Source organism: Lutra lutra, chromosome 14 (assembly GCF_902655055.1).
Source record: "Lutra lutra chromosome 14, mLutLut1.2, whole genome shotgun sequence".
NCBI classification, from domain to species: Eukaryota; Metazoa; Chordata; class Mammalia; order Carnivora; family Mustelidae; genus Lutra; species Lutra lutra.
In genome coordinates this window covers 2,782,105-2,804,811 of record NC_062291.1, presented here as the reverse complement: position 1 = coordinate 2,804,811, position 22,707 = coordinate 2,782,105, and the positions used below count along the sequence as shown (strand labels likewise).

At 51.6% G+C, this 22,707-nt stretch overlaps 1 protein-coding gene across 2 annotated transcripts; it reads left to right on the top strand.

Moving 5' to 3' along the window:
* Positions 1-1,591: 1,591 nt before the first annotated feature.
* Positions 1,592-20,195, top strand: FAM89A (family with sequence similarity 89 member A). 2 transcript variants are annotated; one of them, XR_007122845.1, is made up of 3 exons: positions 1,592-1,940; positions 19,030-19,921; positions 19,993-20,195. XR_007122845.1 is itself a non-coding variant. In XM_047703630.1 (2 exons), exons 1-2 carry the CDS (start codon positions 1,656-1,658, stop codon positions 19,291-19,293), a joined length of 549 nt encoding a protein of 182 aa, XP_047559586.1. In that variant the 5' UTR covers positions 1,592-1,655; the 3' UTR covers positions 19,294-20,195. The 2 variants fall into 2 exon arrangements, 1 of the variants encoding a protein (XP_047559586.1); XM_047703630.1 differs by having other exon boundaries at positions 19,030-20,195.
* Positions 20,196-22,707: the final 2,512 nt, after the last annotated feature.

Genomic DNA, 22,707 nt, shown 5'->3' with positions numbered 1-22,707 from the left:
ATAATTATTATAGGGGCGCCTGGGTGGCTCAGTCCTTAAGTGTCTGATCCCAGGGTCCTGGGATGGAGCCCCACATCGGGCTCCCCGCTCGGTGGGGAGCCTGCTTCTCTCCCACTCCCCCTGCTTGTGTTCCTGCTCTCACTCTCTCTCTCTGTCAAATAAATAAAAAAGAAATCTTTAAAAAAAAAGAACACTTTATAATTATGATCTTATTGGGTATTTAGAACAATTCAATCTCCTCGAAAATTAAAGTCAGTAATCAGTGGGCATTCAAGTTATCCACTCTGTGCGTACCGCATTGGGTTATTTTTTAAAGATTTATTTATTTATTTGTCAGAAAGAGAGAGAGAGAGAGAGAGCACACAAGCAGACCGAGTGGCAGGCTCCCTGCCGAGCAAGGAGCCCACTTCGAGACTCGATCCCCGGACCCTGGGATCCTGACCTGAGCTAAAGGCAGCAGCTTAACCTACTGAGCCACCCAGGCGCCCCTCCGCATTGGTTTTTCATACGTGGTGGGGCTGTTGTCTGCCAATCGGTCCTTCATCCCTCACTTTTCTTTCTCTAATTCGGTTATAACTGTCTGTCATTTTTATTCTTCCTAAAAGGGGTCCGGCCGGTTTCTCTCTCCCTTTTCTCTCCCTGTCTGAGGTGTGAGCCGTCAGTGTTTATTGTCCCTCAGGGCTGATGGATAGTGTCCCGAGACTTAAGTTTTCTCTCCTTTTGTAACATTTCTGTTTAGAATTACTCTTGTGTTCGAGGCCAGGCTGAAAGACAGGTTTGTTTGCGTTTCGAAGTTCCAAAAGTGGACCCGGTGCTCTTCTTGACTGCTGTCGGTAGGTCTGGGCATTGTCATTGACCGAGGCCACCAGCCTGCCCTGGAGGGGATAAGTGACTTGGGTCTGGGTGTCCCAACCCTCCCGGCGGCGAGTGGAATGTAACGAGAAGCGGTCGGGCCTCAGCCCTCGGGGGAGGCGGGGATCCTGTGGCGGGAGCCCGGCCTCCCCGACCTCGGCCGGCCGGGGCCCGTTTCTGGGGACGGAGACCGCGGGCAGGATCGCCAGCACTGCCTGACCTCCCCTCCGACGTCCCGCCCGCCTGGAGCGGGAGCCTTTGTCCCCAGCGCCCCCGCCAGCCGTCGGGGTTGCACACGACGGGGGGCTCCGGGGGAAGCACATCTCGCCGGGAGTGGGGCAGCCGGGCCAGGGATCCGCTCCGGGAGAACTGTGGGCGGGTGAGGGGGGGAGTTCCCCAGAGGGGCTGGAGGTGAGCAAGTGGGGCCGGGATGGGCGCAGGGGTGGAGGTGGAGCGGGGCACGGGGGAAGGGCTGGAAGTGAGCAGGGGTGGGGGCGGGGCGGGAGTAAGGGGCGGGGTTGGCGGCGTGCCGGGACGCGGGGACAGGCTTAGTGGTCAGGGGACCTGGGAGCTCATGGGCGGAGCTGGAGGTGAGCGGGCCGGGGCGGGGGACGCCAGAGGGGCCGGGCGCGGGAGGGGATGCAGGGCGGGGGCGGGGCGGCGGGGCGGGGGGAAGTGGGTGGGGCGCCGCCGGGAAGGGGGTTGGGCCGGGAGAGCCTCGGGGCGGGAGCCGCGCGGCGGCGGCGGCGGTGGCGGTGGCCGCGGCGGTAGCGGCGGGCGAGCGCGTGGCCGGGGCGGGCGCGATGAGCGGGGCCGGAGCAGCGCAGGGGGCGGCGGACGCGGCCCGGGGTCTGCGGGTGGACGGGCTGCCCCCGCTGCCCAAGAGCCTGAGCGGGCTGCTGCACTCGGCGGCGGGCGGCGGCGCGGCGGGCGGCTGGCGGCACCTGGAGCGGCTGTACGCGCAGAAGTCGCGCATCCAGGACGAGCTGAGCCGCGGGGGCGCGAGCGGCGGCGGGGCCCGGGCCGCGGGGCTGCCCGCCAAGCCGCCCAACCTGGACGCCGCGCTGGCCCTGCTCCGCAAGGAGATGGTAAGGGGAGCTCCGCGGGCCGGCGGGGGCCGGCGGGGGGTGTTCCTCCGTCCGGGCTCACCGTCCTGGGCAAGTTCGCCGGGACCCGCGCTCTGCTCCGGAAGTCCCCGCGACCCCCCGCCGCTTTCTGGCCCTTTGGCGCCAGCGCCGAGAGAGGGGCACTGACCTCTCAGGTGCCCCCTGTTACCAGTCCTCTGTCCGCGGTGGGACCCTCACCCGGAGAGGACCCCCCCCCCCCCAGCGAAAAGGCAGTTTTCGGAGTCCCGCCGCCCCGAGTCCGGCCCCAGCTGGCTCGGAAACCCGCGGGAGGCGCGGCGTGGGGTTCCCTCGTGGTTGGCGGCGGGCGCGGCTCGGTCACCCGTCTCCGGAGAGAGACCTCCCGGGTCGGGGAGAGGCGTTCCCCGCGGCGGGGGGTTTAGAGCTGTGTGCGCTTGTGTTTTCCTGCCTCGGAGAGGACAGTTTTGTCCGCGCGAGTGTAGACAGCGGATTGGAACAGCCCGCGCCCCCTCCCCCGCGCCCCAGGCGCCGCGTGCGGAATCCGATTACTGCGGGATGGCTCCGGCCCCAGACGGCTGTGAAGGCGGGCGCTCGGCCCATCCCCTCCGCGCGGTGGGGCCGAGCCCCCGAGCTCGCGGGAGAGGAACGCAGGGGGTGCGCTGCCCGTCTGGGTGAAGCCCGCGTGGGTGCCTCGGACAGCGTCCGGGCGCCAAACAACGGGGCTTAGTTTTTCTCAGTCCTTGGGAGGTACATTTGGTGTGCGTGGATCGGGACAGCCGATTTCAGGCGACGCGGAAAGCAGGGCAAGGGCAAGGATTTAGGCGGCGCTGAGCCCTTCCCCGGCTTTCCCGCGGGCTTAGGCTAGGCCCGCAGAGAACTGGAAAACTTCCTTCTTCCTAGGCTCTCACTGACCCCTGATCACCTACCCCTGGCCACCCGCTGGCTTTTTGGAATCTGCCCCTTCCTTTCTCTTAGTGCAGGTTCTAAGTACAGGTAAAAACTTCGCTAAGGAAATCTAGTATATGAAAGCTGCTTTTCCCCCCAAGAATAAATTTGCCAAAACCTTATCACAGAAACCCTTTAAATACGCATCTAGTACATTAAGAGATTGTTTAGAAACATTCAGTTTATGCCTCCTTTTTTTTTTCAGGAGCATATCCGTTCTGAAAGGTAAGACTTAATTCAATCTAGAAAAGGAGCCTTAAATTAACATTTTTTAAATCAATTAGATACTGTTTTCCCACTCTGTAGCTAGCATTGAAATTGTGATTTCCAATCCTCTGAATAGATTTTCTAAGCTGCTTACAGAATGACTTAAATTCCAAGACAACAATTTTTATTTATTAATAAACATTGACAGCAGCCTTGCACAGCTAAAGAGCTGAATTTCAGTTAGATAAGCCTACATCTAGTATGTTTACGGTCTGAAGTTAGATGTAGCATAAATACGGGGGTGCATCGGGAAGACTCATCCTGGGTTAAGTCCCATGCTGGAACAGACAGGAAAACCTCAGGGCCCCTCCTGTTGTGAAGCTCTGCTTTATAACTTGCTCTGGTGGCTTGCCAGTCAATGTGCCATTCCCGAAAGTATTTTTCTGGGTCCCCCCCTGGTGGTACTGCAGAACAGTCACAACCTTATAATTATGCCTTGGACCAGAGCTCTCCCTAAGCCTGTTTGAAGCACAAGGAAGATAAACAGCCATCTTTGGTCAGTCTGCTGTTTAGCTGCAAGAAAGATAAGGAAGATAGGGCTACAGGCCTTGACAAGTCCTTTCACAGAATGTCACAAGGTCTGTTTTGAAAAGAGCCCTAGGTCTGTTGCCTTTAAGAGATTTACTAACCTGCGGCAGTGGGGTCTGAGCGGTAACCTAAGCTGAGTTCATTCCTGAATTATCTATGGAATGGTTTGTGTTGATCTGTTTAATTGGAAGGCCTGAGGTCAAATCTGTGTCGGGGGACGTACTAGCAGTCCTGGCAGAATGTGATTAATCCCTTTTTGAAAGAGTCCCGTGCAATCACAGATTAATGTGGTTAATCTTTTATTTTATTTTAGTCCTATGCAAGCAGTGATGGTGTGGGAAGGTCTCGGAAGGCAATAGAATTTTCTCAAGGGACAAGGGCAGTGGGAAAAGAGCAGCAAAGCTGGAATAAGGGTCTAGCACCAGTGTGGTAGCAGACTGTAGAGAGAGCGGGGAGTGGGAGATGCTCGATGAGTGCTGGGAGGGGGTGAGAGCCTCCAGCAGGGTGGGGGCCAGTGAATGGGAAAAAGGAATCCAGTGGGAGACGCTGCTCTGATGCAGAAAATGCAGGAATTGTCAGTTACCTATTTGAGTCTGGGAGGTGCCTTCAGCGTTTGTATGGAAAGTGGGGGTTAGCAAAACAATTAAAAATTACTCACAGTTCTGGGCACCCAGAGATCATCACTGTTAATAGGGAGATCTCCTGTGTAGGCACCATGGAAATGTTTTCTGTACATCGTAACTTGTCTGTGCGGTGGATACTCAAAATCTGTTCTATTTATTTATCTACTTAGGTATTTATCAAAGTGGGGTTAACACAGGCTGTTACATTAGTTTCAGGTGTGCAACACAGTGACTCAAGTCTGTTTGCTAAGGTGTGCTCGCTGGTAGCGTGGCTACCATCTGTCACTACACAATGCTGTTACAATACCATTGCCTGTATTCTCTGCTGTACATTTCATCCCTGTGACTTACTCATTCCAGAGCGGGAAGCCTGCACCTCCCATTCCCTTTTGCCCATTTTGCTCATCCTCCCCACCCCCCCCATCCCCCAGCAACCAGTTGCTTTGTTCTCTGTATTTATGGGTCTGTTTCTGCTTTTTGTTTGTTTGTTCATTTGTTTTGCTTTTTAGATTCCACGTGGAAGTGAAATCATACGGTATTTGTCTTTCTCTGTCTGACTTATTCAACTTTGCATAATACCCTCTAGGTGCATCCTGTTTCATACATTTTTTGAAAAATCACTCAGAATTTAACCCCGCTATGGTCACATACTCAACCAGATGTGTCCCAAAGCCATGTGTGTGTGTGTTTAAGTTTTGTTTGTTTATTTATTTGAGACAGAGAGAGCCCAAGCAGGGGGAGCGGCAGGCAGAGGGAGAAGCAGGATCCCTGCTGAGCAGAGAGCCTGATGTAGGGCTCAATCCCAGGACCCTGGGATCACGACCTGAACTGAAGGCAGACACTTAACCAAGTGAGCCACCCAGGCGTTCCCCCCCCCCTTTTTTTTGAACATCAGATGATATTTTACAATCACACTCCACAGATGTTTACGGGCTGTGCATTAGGTGTCGAGTGCTGTGGAGATACAAGGATGAATGGAACTGTCTGGCTCTTAAGGGCCCGCCACCAGCTGGAAGATGTCATTTCACAGCAACAGGGGTGCCATGGCTCAGACCTCTTCTCCGTTTTCTTGACTGGAGTCTCTGTATTAGTAATCGTAATTCCGTCTGAACTAGCTCTTGCGAAAGGAGAATCTTGACGGGCTGGACATACGCAGAGACAGGCTAGAACTGGGCGGACGGGGCCCCTGGGAAGTCCACTGTTGTCTCCTCTTTCCCCTGCCATTTTGTTTTCCTACTTTTTGGACTCTGGCTGCTAACCGGGTCCACGCTCCGTTTTGGCTGCGTTTCTTAGATCCAGTTTGCAAATACTGTGTGGAAGGACGCCAGTGGGCCCAGCTGGGGTCATCGGGCCAGTCTGGGCCAGCTAGTCGTAACTGAGGGCAGGATTGCATTTTACTGAGATAGTGCGACCATGTGGATGGGGTGGGTGTGGGGCACTGGGGATTCCCCCAGAAAAAGGCCGGTTTGCAGAAATAGAGCTGGGGGCTGCTGGACGACCAAACTATTAGATGTCTGTCGCAGACTTCTTCTTCCATAAAAATACGTTGCCCTGAAGGGCCCCACAGTTTGAAAGATTCTTACCTGCTAAGCTGACAAAATCACCTTTGCTCAGAGACCTTGGCTGGCGTTTCTAATCCTTGCACGTGGCTGAAGGACACCCTTGACTCTCAGCGTCAGCTGGGACCCTGATAGGTACGTTCCCTGAAGTTTGTATCTAGACCCCCTGCCCAGTAGCTCTGTGACATTAGCCCATCAAGCTTGGACACCCCCCAGGAAATCACAAAAGCACAGACAGAAGATCCTCAGATATGTGGGAGCAGCAAACGTTTGAGGGCAGCACCCCTGGGGGTTCTTGGGTTTTGCCTCTCAAACCACAGAGGCAAGTTCTAGTAGCTTTGACTTGGAACCCTTTGTTTTCTTGTTTCCTTTTTTTTTTTTTTTTTTTTTTCCCCTTAGAACCAACAAGTAGTGGAGCACCTGGGGGGCTCAGTGGGTTGAGTTCAGCTCAGGTCATGATCCGCAGGGTCCTGAGATCACACCCCGAATTGGATCTGCTTGAAATTCTCTCTCACTGCCCCTCCCCCTTCTCTCAAATGAATAAATAAAATCTTTAAAAAAGAAATGTCAAAGGGCACCTGGGTGGCTTGGTGGGTTAAGCCTCTGCCTTCGGCTCAGGTCATGATCTCAGGGTCCTGGGATCAAGCCCCGCATCAGGCTCTCTGCTCAGCAGGGAGTCTGCTTCCCCCTGCCTCTCTGCCTGCTTGTGATCTCTCTCTCTCTGTCAAATAAATAAATAAAATCTTTTAAAAATAAAAACGTCAAGTAGTTATTTTGGTCACCAACCCATGCATGAGTGGGAAATCATCCACTTGGAAGTTTTGAGTGCCCGAGCTGCAGTGGTTTAGGGGAAGAATTTAATCTGATTAAATAAAGCTTGATTTCTGAGACCCACAACACTCCTCGTCCCTGCGTTTTTGTTGAGAGCAACTAAATGTCTAATGAGTTTGTGCAGTGAACTGTGTTCTAGGAGATGTGCATTAGCTTGAATGGCCCACATCCCAGTGGATTTCAGTTCTTATCCTGCCTGTGGAGCCAGTGTCTGAGCGAGGGGATTTTAGTCTTTAAAAGGTTTTATGGTAAAGGTCCAATCCCAAGTGAGGCCTAGGAAATGCCATCTGGAACAAAAGCGTTAGCTACCAACATAGCATTCTTGATTGATGCCGATCACAGGAGAGTGGACTGTCTGGTGGCCTTTAATACTGTCTTTTCTTTTTGTTTTCGCTGGTCCCCAGAGACTGGACCACCTTCCCCAAAGGCTGGAAGGACTCAGGATCAGCTTGCTGAAATGCTTGCTGAAATGCTGATTCCTGTTTCTATACCAGCAGGATCCGAATCTAGGAGAAGGCAGAATTTGCACTTGTTAACAAGTCCTTTGAGAACCTGGATGGTCCCAGCCCAGGCATCAGGAGCTTGAATTCTGTTATTAGATTACATGATATAATTTAGGCAAGTGCTTCGCTATTTTCAGCTCTAGCCTCCTCTGTGGGGAAAAAGAATTAAATGTCACCAAGGTTCCTTTTGTTTTTGTTTTTAAAGATTTTATTTATCGAGAGAGAAAGAGGACATGCGAGAGAGCTGGAGTGGGGGGTAGGGCAAGAAGAAGAAGCAGGGAGCCCGATGGGGGACTCGATCCAGGACCCCGGGATCATGACCTGAGCCGAAGGCAGATGCTTAGCTGACTGAGCCACCCAGGCACTCTAAGATCTTAAAGTTTTGAGGCCATAATTACTCTGTATGGTACTTGTCCCCACCCCAGGATCCACCCAATAAAAGCAGAACTAGAAAAGTGTGTGTGTGTGTGTGTGTGTGTGTGTGTGTGTGTATGATAATTCAGTGTGTGTGAAGGACACTTGTGTCCTTGGGGTGGCGAGGGGCTGTAAAGGCAGGCAGGTGGGGTCCCCGGCCTCGTTTCATTCACTTTTTTAAAAAAGATTTTGTTTGAAAGAGAGCAAGCGTGAGCAGGGAAGAGGGCAGAGACAAGCAGACTCTCCACTGACCTCTGGGCAGGGAGCCCTAACTGGGGCTCAATCCCAGGACCTTGAGCCAAAACCAGATTGGTATCTGGCGCCCTGGTTTCATTCACTTTTATTTTTTAAAATATTTTACTTATTCATTAGAGAGAGAGAGAAGAGAGCGCAGAAGCAGAGGGAGAGGGAGAAGCAGACTCCCCACCGAGCAGGGAGCCCCACAGGGGGCTGGATCCCAGGACCTGGAGATCATGAACTTGAGCCAAAGGCAGACGCTTAACCATCTGAGCCACTCAGTCTGAGCCACTCAGGCGCCCTGGTTTCGTTCACTTTTTTTTTAAATTTTATTTTATTTTATTTATTTATTTGAGAGAGAGAGCATGAGAGGGGAGAAGGTCAGAGGGAGAAGCAGACTGCCCATGGAGCTGGGAGCCTGATGCGGGACTCGGTCCCAAGACTCTGGGACCATGACCTGAGCTGAAGGCAGTCGCTTAACCAACTGAGCCACCCAGGTGCCCCGGTTTCATTCACTTTTAATGTTACCTTTAAGTGAGGTTATACTTCCAGTCCCAACATTTGAAAATAGAGGATTGAAAGATACTTTTTCATATCATCTTATCTACAACTGTCCCAACCTGTAGAGACTAAAAATGAATATTTTTCCTAACTTACTAGTGTTTTGCAAGAAGCCAATCCCTCTTCTTTTCCCCTACCCGTGGTTAAAGGCATTCCTCTGTTGCACGGGAACGTGAAAGCGTCCCGCTTGTTGGCACTGTGGACACCTTTTCCCTGACGCAGGACCTCCACCAAGCAGTGCCCGAGGTTTCTGCATCTCTTTGGGCCGGCACTGCCGTAGGTCTCTGACGCCTCATGGGCAACAAAGTTCAGGGAGGGCTGCGAATGAGGACGGTGGCCCTCGTGTCGTTCCCTGCCACCGAGCAGCGGCTAGAGGCTTTGCAACAGCTCTGCTTCTGGGATGTCCACCTGAACGCCCGGGAGACTTGAGAGCTTAGTTGGAAAAGCTAAAGTTTTCACAATCCTGTGTCTGAAACCCTGCCGACGGGCTACAGACTCCACGAACAGGAAACCGGCCGTGAGACTGGCTGGGCCAGATATTTGCCCCCAATTACCCAGTGCCATTCTCCAGAGCCCCCACCTTCTATTCATCTCATTCGTGGCCCACAGGCTCCAGATGTTTCCAAGTGATAAGTAGGCAGCATGCGTAAAGGTTGTTCTTTCCTTTTCTGTTGCTCCTTCCCTCATGGACACTCAACACGGGGATGTACGTCCTCCTCCAGGAACTTGGGAGACAGACAGACCCTTAGGCTTCCTTATGATGCTGCAGAAAACTCCCTTAAAGCATGTAGCCTTTTCTGTTTTTAGGAGCACTCTCTGCTCACTGCCCTGATTGGCCATAAGATCAGGGGCTGGCCTCATTTTGCAGGTGTGAAATTCCCTCTGCAAGGATTCTGGGAGGAGGCCCTGCCCTTGACTGCAGAGGGTTGGGGGAGAAGGGAGAGTCTCTGTCCTCTGACCAGTGCTCTCCAGACAGGGGCAGCCTCTGGGGAACGCCAGGCCTTGTACAGCCTGGAGAGGCTGGGCTGAGGAGGATTACTGAGATCCATTTGGAGACTAGACATCATGGAAAGAGGGTGTTTGGTGTGTGCTTAGGTTGTCGACTGCACTTAGAATTGAAGAGAAAACAGCCAAGTTCAACACAGTTAAAGGAGAAACAGCAAGGTGTTTAACAACCCTTATAATCACAGATATGCAAAGGAAAACAATAAGGTATCATGTTTTATCTAAAACACCAGTGGAGATTGAAAAGAATGATCATCGTGACGGTGAGGATTTGGGAAGATAGACACCATAAAAACGGTTTCTTGTGTTTTTTTATGTCAGGTCTGCAAAACGCCAGCTGCTGATATGAGATTTTCTATATATTGCCCTAGAACTTGGTTTTCTGATTTTAACTTCAGATTTTCTCCCCTAACTGCATCTCCTCTTGCAGAAGGGGAATTTCAGTTAATTGGGTATCATTCAAGGAAATGACAGAACACAAACTAACCTTCGTATGTGTGTTGCGTTCCAATGTGTTGTTGGCAAGTCCGTTTTCCCCTCCAGTCCCAGCTGATTTCAACATCAGCTGTGTCCATGTCTGCACTCACTATCGTGGGCAGCAAGCTTTTAGGCTTTGGTGTAAATCCTCGATGAATGATGGTCTGCCGTTTGCAGCCCCAGGGCTAGGGAGGGATTAGAAGGAAAGCATCCTTTTCTCTTCCCCCCTCCTGCAAATTCATTTTTATAAATTTATCTTATGTTACTAGTCACACAGTGAATAATATTTGTACACAGATGCATATTGCGTGTCTATATTATAGATAATCGTATAAAATGAAATAGTGATAGAATACTATACAGTCATGGAAAAGAATGTGGTAACTATACGAACATAGATATTCACAATATGAGAAAGTAAGTTACGAAACAGTATACGTATACATTTGTATATGTGGTTACTAGCTAAAAACCAGCTTGTGTAAGCATAGTGTCTTCAGGGATGTATACTAAACTGCTAAAAGTGGGTATCTTTACTTTTTAAAATATATATATATTTTTAAGAATTTATTCTAGAGAGAGAATGAGGTGGGGGGAGGAGAGGAGCAGAGGGAGAGGGACAAGCAGACTGCACTGATCGAGGAGCCCGACATGGGGCTTGATCTCAGGACTCTGAGATCATGACATGAGTTGAAACCAAAAGTTGGATGCCTAACCAACTGAGCTACCCAGGTGCCCCTAAAAGTGGGCATCTTTAAAACAGCAGTTCTTAAAGTGTGAGTCTGGAGACACTCTCAGGGTCCATAATTATGTGGCGATCATATCAATGAATGTGATGTTTTAAAATATCACCTAAGGGGGCGCCTGGTGGCTCAGTTGTTAAGCCTCTATCTTCGGCTCAGGTCATGATCTCAGGGTCCTGTGATCGAGCCCCGCATCGGGCTCTCTGCTCAGCAAGGAGCCTGCTTCTCCCTCTCCAACTCCCCCTGCTTGTCCCTCTCTTGCTGTGTCTCTCTCTGTCAAATAAATAAATCAAATCTTTAAAAAACAAAATAATATAAAATGCCACCTAAGGAAATAGATCAACTTTTGGAAGATCTGCCAATTCAGTGAGTCAGTTTTTCACATTTTTCATAACTAATGCTTGCTGTTACAAAATCATCCACGGTTAAAAGATCCATTCAAAGTGCAAGACTAATATAACAGGATGAAAAGTTCTTCGGGGTAGTTTCAAATTCCACTCTGCAGCCAACTAAAGGGTTGTGTCAAAAAAAGAACACCCACAATTTTCTGAAAGGCTATTATATACCCGTGTGAGGCCAGATTTTCTTCATTTCCTTGGACCAAAACAACCTGTCCCGAAGGACCCAAGGCAGGAGATAAACCAGACATTAAAAAGATTTACAAAATGGCATTGTTTATAAAAATGTCACGTTAGCATGTAATGGGTAAATTACTTATGTTTAATTGGATCTATATTAAAGCTTCTCGGTTTTGACCTCTAATAAGGAAATATTGTTAGGTATAAGCCGCATAACGAGAGCTCGTAGGGGCCTCCGTAGCTTTAGTGAAGAGTGTAAAGAGACTCAAACACACGAAGATAGAAAGCTGCTTTAGACTATGGAATTTGGGAAGGATGGCTTATATAACTATGAACCATTGAAATTTTTTTTAAAGATTTTATTTATTTATTTGACACAGAGAGAGAGATCACAGGCAGGCAGAGAGGCAGGCAGAGAGAGAGAGAGAGAGGGAAGCAGGCTCCCTGCTGAGCAGAGAGCCCGATGCGGGGCTCGATCCCAGGACCCTGAGATCATGACCTGAGCCGAAGACAGAGGCTCAACTCGCTGAGCCACCCAGGCGTCCCAAACCATTGAAATTTTAATCTAATTAGAATGTTTTATTTTTACAGTGGGCAAAAAGTGAGAAAGAATGAGCAAAGCCATTGCTTAGAGAAAATGGTCGATGGCTTTTCCTCAGCTCTGCTTAGAGCCGTGGAAGAGGAAAGGGGCTTCACTGGTCCCAGTATTAGTTGCGGCTAGAGAGAAACAAGCACATTCCGGGAGACGTCGCAGAATGGGCTCTGTCCGCGTGGATACCCTCAGCTGTCAGCAGACAAACACAACTGAAACTGCCTTACCTGGTCCAGACGGTGTATGGGCAGGTGCAGAGCTGAGCGAGCACTGCGCGTGGCTTAACCCCGGGGGTGCAGCCATACAGATGTTCTGTCTCTGAATCACCGGGGCTCTGCAGAGCCTGGTCCTCAGCCCGGTGGGCCCAGAGCATTCGCAGGAGATGAAGCAGACCAGATAGCATGAATGCTTTTCCGCCCAGGAGAGCAGAGTGCAGCCCAGGAGTCGCGGGACAGATTGGAAGCTTGCCGTGGGCACAGCATGACAGGCCGGGACCTTCGAGGTCTTGTGGGGGTCAGTTGATACCCCTTCCCCACTGGATCAACACCCAAGGAGTCTTTCTCTTCCGTTTTCCTTTGCAAAACAGTATACAGGTCAGCGCCCTTCTGTTATCGCATCCTTTATTCAGAAATCAGGTTACGATGCATTAGGCCACTGCTTTTATTACATTCCGGCTCTGCAGATAATGTGCTGGACACCTTGATTAGATTTGGGGCATTTCCCAGTCCTTTCTAAAGTAAATTCATGAGCCGAGTATATGCTTAGGCACTCATTACATTTTAAGAAGATAACTTCCTAGCGTTCTCATCGTAAGTTAATACCTATTCGTGGTAGAAAATCCAGAAAATTCAGAAAAGCCGAAAATCAAACTCACCCACGATGTTAGCAGCTTGCCACCTACCACAGAGGACATTGGGCGTCTCCTTGGCCGGGTCAGTGGCACGGTCAGGACGGACTGCCGCTCCCTGCCCTCCCCCCCCACCGCAAGCCGCCCCCCTCCACCTGTCAAGGGGCTTCATCTTTCAGGACCCCAGCTTCCTCATCATGACAGAATCAACACCTGCCTCGCAGAGCAAGGGTGAGGATTTCGTATTTGTGTCCAGCCGAGATTTCTCTCTCCAGTCCATCCACCACTCCAGGTGGTGCAGTCTGTTGGGTCTCAGACTCATGGTTTTTGGCTCAGGTCTGATCCCTGGGTTGGGAGAGCGAGCCCCGTGTGGGGTGCCACGCTCAGAGCGGAGTCACTTGGGACACTCTCCTGCTGCCTCTCGCCACCCCCAATACATAAATAAAGTCTTTTAAAAAAAAAGAAGTGAACAGTTAGCTGGTTGAGAGTTTTGGGCTATTTCAAGGCTTTTGATAGAGCTTGCCAAGCAGTGCTCCACAGTGTGCGTACGTGATACGATTTTTTATTACCACTAGTTTTTACAACTGAGAGTGTGCTCACGCTTGCTGAGAAAACTGAGCCATGCAGAAGGCTGTAAATACCGATCCCACTTTCTAGAAGCAGGTTCTGCTAACAGACCTTTCGTCCTCCCGTCAGAGGCGTGCACGGGTGTGTGCATGTATAGGAAGGGAGTTCCTGCTAACATACTGTCGGTGACCTGAGCTTTTGTGCAAGGCACGTGGGTCGCTTCTACTGTAGCACACACCCAGTGGCTCATCCTTTAAAATAACCACCTAGTTTTTATTGTATGACTAATTTTTTAAACCACGTTCCTCCCGCCTTATGTTTCAATGTAAACTTTCATGCAACTAACTTTTTCCGTATCTGTCCCCATATTTTGGGACCCCACCCCCCAATTCCCACACTATGTACAGCTCACAATTCTGCAGCTTCACTGGGAATCTGTACCTCCCTCCTGCCCAGTATGAAGTGGGATATTTATTGTCTTCAGTTGAGGAATGCAGTGGAAGACAGATAGATGGTCGGGTGGGGGGAGGGGCGGGTAGGCATCATTTCGGAGCCGACCTCAGTATGACTTCCTGATCTAAGCCATCCCCACACCTTGCCCTGCTTCTGCCTGGCTTAGCCCACAGCCTCAGCAGGGGTCTTGGAGCAGGGCGCAAATAAGACCATTTCTTTTGATGTCTGTTCTGTTTTCTACTCCTTGTATCTGAGAAGAGGTTGCTTTTGTTCACGTCTCCTAAATGGACTAGGGAAGGACACCAACTCATTTTTAGTTTCATAAATAAAAACAGACTCTTTTTCTTAAATACAACTAATTTCTTAAAAGTATCCTCAAGCTTTTCGTGATGCTTTGTTTGGGCCCAACCAAAGTTTCCTTTTAAAAAGTACCTTCCATTTTCTAGGCCTTGTATCCAAATCGTCCTGTGTCTGTTGTAATTTTTTAAAGGTTTGGAAGAACTCTGTCCTCCACAGCACCCTCCAAAGATAGTCAGAAACTTAATGACCCAAAACCCAGCTGGGAGCCACCCCCTCCCCCGTCTGAGGTGTATCCACGTGGCCAGTCCATTGTGGGTTGAGATAGTTTTGAGGGTGATTCAGGATTGTTAGAGATGTCGGAGGTTGATGAACCACCTGTGCTGCGGGGGAGGGGGCAGGCGAGCTCTGGGCCCAGGGAAAGAGGAAAATGATCCGGAAGTTAAGCAGGAAGCCCAGACAGAGAGAGGAAGGAATGACCTTAGCAATTTAAAGCAGTGGAAACTAGTTGGTTGTTCTTAATTGTCTTGAAGGTCTAGAATAAGGGCTACACATGACAGGATCTTAGAATTCTGTACTTTTCTTAAAAGTACCTGAATTTTTAAAAATCTGCTTCCGAAAACGAGCTGTATTTTCTGAATGGAGCTGTGAATCAGATCGGCCGTCCTTCAGGGCCATGTTGGAACACATCACTGAGATGACAGGCTTCCCCCACTTGTAGAACGGGACAGTGGTGGGGGTTAGTGCAGAGGGCGTTCCCCACCCCCCATCCTTTTTTTCTGGAAGGAATTGTCTCCATTCATGGGTGATTTAATCATGTTGTGAAACAATTCGTAGTTTAATTCTCTGGCATGACCCCTCTCTGCCCTTCCCACATTCCCAGACCCCTGGGTCTTCAGGATTGAGAGGCTGATTTCTGGGGCTGTCATGAGTCTGTCCCAGCTGCAGACAGTGTGACTCTAGAAAGAGCACTCGGGGAGGGAGCTCTTTCTAGCCCCAAACTTGGGTTTGGGTCTCTGTCAAGCAGAAAGTGAGTTCTTTTTGTTAATGTGGCAATGACCATGTAGTCTGGGGCCTTCTTCGGGGGCACATGGGGGTGCTCTGGGCTCAAAGGGCTGCCTCTTCAGGTCTGCCACCCCTGCAGGCACCTGCGGGATGTAGCAAGGGGCCCTCTGGTCCCCGCACGCCCCCCGGCCAGGCTGCTGCTGCAGCTAGATGTCCTCTAGGCGGGCGTCTCTACAGAGACGTGTATTCACACAGTCGGCCAGTACCTGCATGTCTACACGGCAAGGCTCTGTGCTGGGTGCTAGGGGATCCCAGGGGGAGAAGGGGCCACTGCATGTGGGCTGACCAGCAGCGACAGGTGGAGAATAATAAATAGGGCAGGCAGAGCAGGTGGAGGGAGTGAGTGGCCCCTGCGGCGGAACCAGAGTCCGGAGAGTGGAGGAAAAGCTGGCATCGGGCTCAGCGGGCAAGGAGGCTTTGACAGACACAGTGGGGACAGGTCTGGGACCATCTCGGGGAGGGGACCTCCAGCCAACTGCGGCATCAGGTGCAGGTAGGGGACGTGGAATCCTGCCTCGGGACTTGCACTGCACCTCTAGAGAATTTAAGAGCAAGTGTTGAAACAGCCACAGCTGAGGGAGAGAGGGAGAAGCGTCCAGGCTGGGAGCTGGCTTGGCTCCTGCTGCTCCCGACCTCACACCCGCCTCGCTGATTTGGAGGATTGCTGGTAAGCAGAGGAGCTCTGGTCTGTGCCCGCAGAAGGGACCGAGAAGCTGGGATGTGCGGAGACATGTACGCGTGTGCTGAGATCCCTGCTCAATCACTCTAAGCGCTTGGCGGCCGCTCCGCTGTCTGATGGGCGTGCGTGGGACCGAGCTGTCTTCCTAGGTGGGTCAGCCCTCCGTTTCTAGGCCAGCGTTGCACCTGAGGACAGGGCAGCTTTGTGAGTCATCTGTTGCTGCAATGCAGACGGGTCCCCAGGACACGATCCAACTCGAGGCCTGGAAGACCTTGGATGTGGCACCTGAAGAGGAAAGGGACCCCAGGGCTTTGGGGACTGCACGTTCAGAGGACACCGGCTCCTGAGAACCCGGCAGCGTAGTTCAGGGTCCGTGGAGCCCAGGCACCTGCTGTCACCTGCTCCCACTCCCAACCTGCCCAGAGGATGAGAGTCAGACGTGGTCCAGGAACACAGTGCTCCCTTCCCCCTTCTGTTGTTTTCCCATTCTTCATTTCCAAGGTGGGAAATGGGCTTGGGGTAGCCCAACCCTAGGGCTGTCCAAGTGACTCAGTAGAAATAGCTCCAGGACACCGGATGAATCTTTTCTATGATTTTTTTTTTTTTAATTCCTGCATAGTTCGCACCCCGTGTTGCATGAGTCTGTGACTTTTTAAGCAAACACTAGTGCAGCTCTGGGAGGGTGTGACTCTCTTCACTGATGTTTTCATTCCTTGTGTTAAATCCTAGAACAGATAGGTAGGTGTGACCTTGCCAAGACAGAACCTTGCAGTCTGGTTACCGGGTTCAGATCTGGACGCTGGAAGAGCCCCGGGAAACAGGAGCCAGTTCAGGGGAAGGGACGGGTGGTCAAAATGGGCCAGAAGGTTGTCGTGAGAGTTGACAGGCCTGAAGGTATGGTCTGGAGAAGACAGATAGTTTCTTTCGGTGGGTAGAGGTGGCGGAATGAAAATTACCTTCAAATGTGTAAAAGGCGGTTAAGAGGGAAATGAGGTGTGCGGGTCTGCGGAACGGTTCCACGTAGCGTCAAGGGCCCTAGAACTACAGGCTGGGAAATTTTGACTTGGTGCAGGGAGGCGTTATGTCTGCCCAGAAATGAATGAACTGGTGTGGAAGGGTTTGGGGGTGTGAAAGGGAGACCTCTGAGGTCCTTTCCTATTCGAGAGTCTATGGTGTCTACCCTGGTCCCCAAGAAGCAGGTCTGCTGGCTAATTCTCATCTGGCTTGACTGTGCTCGGGTGGTTCCCGGTCAGTGTTCGTGATCGAGTTGGCGTAGGAGGAACGTGGTGCCCCGGGGTCACTGCTGTTTCTGGGAACCCTGCCACCTGGTAAGTCCCATAGCGGCCAGGCCTTTCCAGGTCGAGATTCCGCAGGCTGGCAGCCTGAAGAGAATCGTGAACGTAGTAACCACCAGAGCAGCTGTTACTCTTTCCAGGAGTTGAACAGGATATCCACGGTCTCACACTCGCGCATGGCAGAGCCGGCATGTGGGCCCGCGTAGGCAGGCTGCGGGGCTCGAACGCATTCTCCTTCCGTGCTTTTCTGTCTGGCTGGCCTGGAAGTCGGGGCTCACAGGAGAATACATACAAGTGACCCCGGAAGGGCAGGGATTTGTGTCAAGAACGCTGGGTTGGGTGCTGGAACTGGGCGTCAGCATCGTCTGGGTAGTTTTCCAGCCCAGATGTCGGGAACCCTCTTTCCTTCCTGACAACACACACGCACGACCAGTCGGGACAGAGAGTGGTGGCATCTGACCCGTTTGTGGCAGGCCTGGGCTTCTCTTGGTTTGCCCGTGGCTTTCCCTGTTCAAGGTTTACTTTCGAGAATGGGATGCCATTGAGCCGGGCTGCCCTCCCAGACCCTGGACGTCATGGCAAAACACGCTAAGTCAGTGGGACCTGGTTCTGTTTCTGTGGTGTGCCCGGCTGTGGGAGAGGGCCGCTGTCTGCTTGACAGTTTAGCGTGGTTGGAGGGTGTGAAGAATGACTTGGTGTTTAACACCTGTCTTGTCATGAGAGGAGCACTGCCTTCTGGACCCCAGCGTCCCCTGTGTGAGTCTCAGGCGGCAGACCTCATCGCTGGGGAATTCTAGAGACCATAGATCTCCCCTTTCTCTGTTTTCTGCTGTGCATTCCCATGCTTTAGCCCTTTACTTGCTACCCAGTAGCATTTGATGACTGTTGGTGAAAATGGATGGATCTCTCAGTGAATCCTCCCTGGACCCCATAAGAGAAATTATGATTCCCTTTTGTCCTCAACCAAGGGGTAGAGATGATACGTGACTTGCTCAAGGGCCAAGAAGCAGAAGGCAGGTCTCCTAGCCTCCGGTGTCGAGTCTCTCCCCTTGCCACTGGGAGGGAGGTCTGCTGCCCCACACCAGGGCTCAGCAGCCCTGTCACCTGGGACTCCACACCTGCCAGACCGGAGGCTGCGTGGTTCACAAGAAACACAGGTGATTTTCATACGTGTGCAAGTGTCCGGTGCCATCGTCTAGGTTGGATTTCCAAGCGGATTAACCCTTCTCTCTTTGAGATTGATGGAAACAGTGCATTTCCTGTGCTTACTTGGCTCTGTCCTGCGGGACTGGCCATGGGAAGAGGGAAACTTGAAGATAAACAAGTATGTGGCTTCCCAGCGTTCTTTGTTCTGTCGCCACTGGTGAAAGTGGTTCCCAGGAGACTCTGTGCACTTCTTCAATCGCTTGCTCTGGGGAGTGATGCCCCAATCATCTCTGGGTACGACTGACCTTGTCCGGAGGAGAGGGAGTCCAAACACCACTCTTGGGAACCCGGAGGCCACTCTGGTCAGAGGGCGGGGGCTCCGGGGGGGGGGGGGCGGGGTGTGTGACCCTGACCCGTGAGCCACTGTCACTGGCAAGGGGACTCTTGTTCCCGGGGAGTTGAGAATGATTGTGGTATCAGGGAAAGCACATGTGGGTCCTCTCTGAATCTGATCCCAGCAAGAGGAAATGACAAACTTGCATCTTGGCGTCCAAAGTGAAACCAGCTGGGGCCACCCGAAGTAGTGCTGCTCCGTGCCTTCCCAGGGCGTGCCCGCATGCCAGGGTAAACTCCGCAGGCTGGGGCCCGCCGCCCCGCAGGTGTGATCCCTCCCTGCCCCACTGAGTCACGTCTGAGGTGTGGGCATCCCACAATTAAGGTTTTCTCAAAATTGGAAACCCAAAGCACTGGAGTGATGCTTGGAGTTATTCACTGTCTGGAAAGAATGTGCTGGCACAGGCAGACGGCAGGCTAAGTGTTCCACTAAAATTAAACTCAAGCGCTGACTTCTCATTTTTACCTCTCCACCCCTTCCCTTAAGGTCGGCCTGCGACAGCTGGACATGTCTTTGCTCTGCCAACTCTACAGCCTCTACGAGTCCATTCAGGAGTATAAGGGGGCGTGCCAGGCCGCGTCCAGCCCGGACAGCACTTACGCCCTGGAGAACGGCTTCTTCGATGAGGAGGAGGAGTATTTCCCGGAGCACCACGCCCTCCACGAGGGGAGGGAACGGGGCCCCCCAAGGGACCTGTTGCTGCCTGTCTCCTCCATCTCCGGCAGTGACTGGATTCTGGAGTCCATCTAGAAAGGGATCTCAGCAGAGTCTGCTGCTGCCCACCAGACACACTGTCCTCCTCAGCTCCCCCTCTCGAAGAGAGCTCCTTCGCTCCTCCATCGTGGGCAGTCGCCAGTGCTGCCAGCTTAATTTGGAGGACACCCGTGGCAATCTGTCGCCAGGGCTGGAGTCTCCGCCTGGGTGGCCTCGAGGTGCTCATCAGCACCACCATGCAGAGACACTCCTGTCCACGAGTCCTGTCCATGCTGGGACCCTAACAGGAGGATCCTGGGGCAAAGACCCTCCCAAGGATCCTTCCCCCAAAGCGACTTTGGCTGGTTACGTCCTTGCAGGCGGTGGACGGTTTGCTGCTCTGCTGTAGGAAGTGGCTCCGGGCTGCAGACTAGGAAAATTCACACTTTGCGGCCCCCTTCCTTCTACATCCGGTAGCCATTCTTGGTTCCGTCTTGTGAGCGTTTAAGGCTCTTGGTTGGGCTTTCTTAATTGCCAGCTGCATTAACGGTCTGATGACTCAGTGAAAGCTTTGTACCAAAAAAACCCCCCAAAAAAACAAAAACAAAAAAAACCCTAAACATTTCAGGTCACACCAATCAACGCCATTCTCTTCACCTGTCAAAATCTGGATCCTTCTTTGTCTGTCCGATGGTGGAGGAGGGAGGAAGAGAACACGGAGGTGTGTTATGTTGGCAGAAAGAAACGGGGGCCAAGCTCATATGGGGTGTCATTCACTGTAAGATGGCCAACGTTTTGTTCTGGAAGGTTCTAAGTGTAAACTAGTCTATTAGAAAGCAGTCCTGCCTCTTCCACTCAACACAATGATCACCTTAAGCCTTAATATATTTATTAAAATCTTTTATGAACGCTTTACACTTTGTAGGTTAAAAATGAGGATAAAATGCTAAACCACCTGACTGTAGTTGTGTATTATTTTGGTCTGAACTCTGAATCATCCGTTTTCAGAATTTGAATGCATGGAGTCCAATCAACTACTGAAAGAGAATGATAATTTATTTTCTTGCCATTAGGGATCTGGAAGCAGCTTCTATTGTTCTACTGACTTGTTCTTGGTCGTGTTTTCCATGGTAGCCCCCATTTTTAGTCAGCTCTCAGTGCTGTTGTCTCTGACTGCTTCAGACCCTCTGGCCTTCTTTCTTTTGATGTGATAATTACTTATTCATGACCTTTGGGGTGTGAGAGGAAGTAAAACTCACCTCACGAGCCAGCATGTTGACAGCCTGTTCCGTACGTGACCGTGTGTCGGGAACTGGGCTGAGTACAGAGAGGGAAGAGCGTTCCCGCTCTTTTCCTGTGTTGAAAGTAGTAGTTCGATGACAGATGGCGGCACATCACCTTCAGTGTGTGGCCCAGCTGTGCAGGGGTACAAGAACAGTGAAAGTGATCGGACCAGGTGACATCTGGTCATCTTCCAGAACCTTTGACAATGAGAGGTTCACAATGCTTGAACCTTGGGTCTGCTGTGCTCAGCCCTGACCACTCGGGGCGGGGAGAGGTTTCAGAAGAATCTTGACCTTGGTTCAAGAGCCTCCATCTTTGTTCTGATTTAATCAATAAGTGGTGAGACCTGGGTCTCTGCATGGGTCTAGAAGTCCCGCAGGAGAGACTAACGTGGATCCAGTTGCCACCTAGTGTTCAGTCCGGCCCTCGAGGCGGGCATCGTGGGACACCCAGGAGAGCTGCCGACTCTCCTGCTCCACCCGGACCTACGGAGCATCTTCCCAGGACGGCCCGGTGGTCCTTTCACATGAAGTTCAGGGGGTGCTACTCGTGTCCATGCAGGAGGATGGTACCATCTCCGGGAGGGAAGCTTGCAGGGCTGTCTCAGGCTTGGGGGAGCACCTACATTTAGAATGCACGGCTCCTGGGTCTGCTGCCTCTGGGTTCTTCTGGAACAGGAGCTCTAAATTCATAGTGCCTTTGGGTTTTGGGGTGCTCATCTCATGAGATGGGCTATCAGAGCTAGAAGTGGAATGAATCGGGGCAGCAAGGGGCCTCTCCTTTGCTGGGGGGGAAGGGCTGACACATTCCTCAGCCCGATGGTAAAGAGGCATATAAACCTACCACAGTTCTTAATACACCATCTGAAGTTCATATGCATTGCCCCACACTTCCTCTCACTCCAGACAGAGTGTACTGTTGTAAATGCAGCTTGGTGAGAAATACTAACATTATCCCAAACCATAAAATGTTTTCTAATACACTGTCCTTATGAAGGTCCATTAGAATATAAATGCGCCAGTGTTCTTTCCTGCTTCCTGGCGTACAGCGTCACCTCTGAGTTGGAGCCGGGACTGTTCTGGGCTCAGTGGCCAGCGGAGGGCTGGACGGGCTCTAAGGCAGTGCGATGTTTCCCGAAGCAGAGAGCCCCCGTGTAAGGCGATGCACAGAGCACTTGGAGAAATCACCTCTAGCTTCCTACGGCCTTTGTGCCGTGAACCCAGAGTTCCTGATCATTTTTTTCTTTTTTAAAGATTTTATTTATTTGACAGAGAGAGATCACAAGTGGGCAGAGAGGCAAGCAGAGAGAGAGAGAGAGAGGAGGAAGCAGGCTCCCTGCAGAGCAGAGAGCCCGATGTGAGACTCGATCCCAGGACCCCGAGATCATGACCTGAGCTGAAGGCAGAGGCTTAACCCACTGAGCCACCCAGGTGCCCCGAGTTCCTGATCATTTAAACCTTGCATTTCGCAAATGATGCAGCTCCTGTCATGCCCCGAGAGGAATTCAGAGTCTGTTCACCAACCCGACCCCTGGCTTCCATTTTCCTGTAACCCAGGGGAACGCCATTCACTCAAGACATTTATTTAGTGCTGGTCACGTTGAGTCAAGAGCCGAGAACGCAGGCTGCGGGAACCTGAAGAGCCTCTGGCAGATGCCATTTCCACAAAGAGCCCAACATGGAGGGCAAGTGTTGTCATCAGGGAAGCACCAGGGCCACTGAGGCCTAGGAGACCCAACAAACCCTGGGGACATTGGCAGAAGGGACATCTGAGCTGCTTTTGAAGGGTGAACAAGGTTTTTGGGTTTTTTTCTTTTTCTGTAAGATTTATTTCAGAGAGAGAGTGAATGTGAGTGGGGGAGGGGCAGAGGGAGAGGGAGAGACTCTCCAGCAGACTCCCCACTGAGTGGGAGCCCGACGTGGGGCTCAATCCCAAGATCCTGAGATCATGACCTGAGCCGAAATCTAGAGACGGCCCACTTAACCCACAGCCACCCAGGTGCCCCTGAGGGGCGAATAAATTCTTCAAAAAAGAAGAGTGAGCAGACGGATGGGAGGGCATAAGTTCTCTAAAAACTTACGTATAACAACGAGTGCTTTCATAAGACATTTTTCATTTCTGTGATTAAAAGCACAGGTGATGTGACCTGCCTCAGGTCATGGCTACATGACATAGCTGGAGTTCTAA

Excerpts from the sequence above, each read along its gene's own strand:
- FAM89A (XM_047703630.1), top strand. The coding sequence starts at position 1,656 with ATGAGCGGGGCCGGAGCAGCGCAGGGGGCGGCGGACGCGGCCCGGGGT. Across the intron at positions 1,941-19,029 it reads CCCTGCTCCGCAAGGAGATG|GTCGGCCTGCGACAGCTGGA; the intron begins GTAAGGGGAGCT and ends CCTTCCCTTAAG.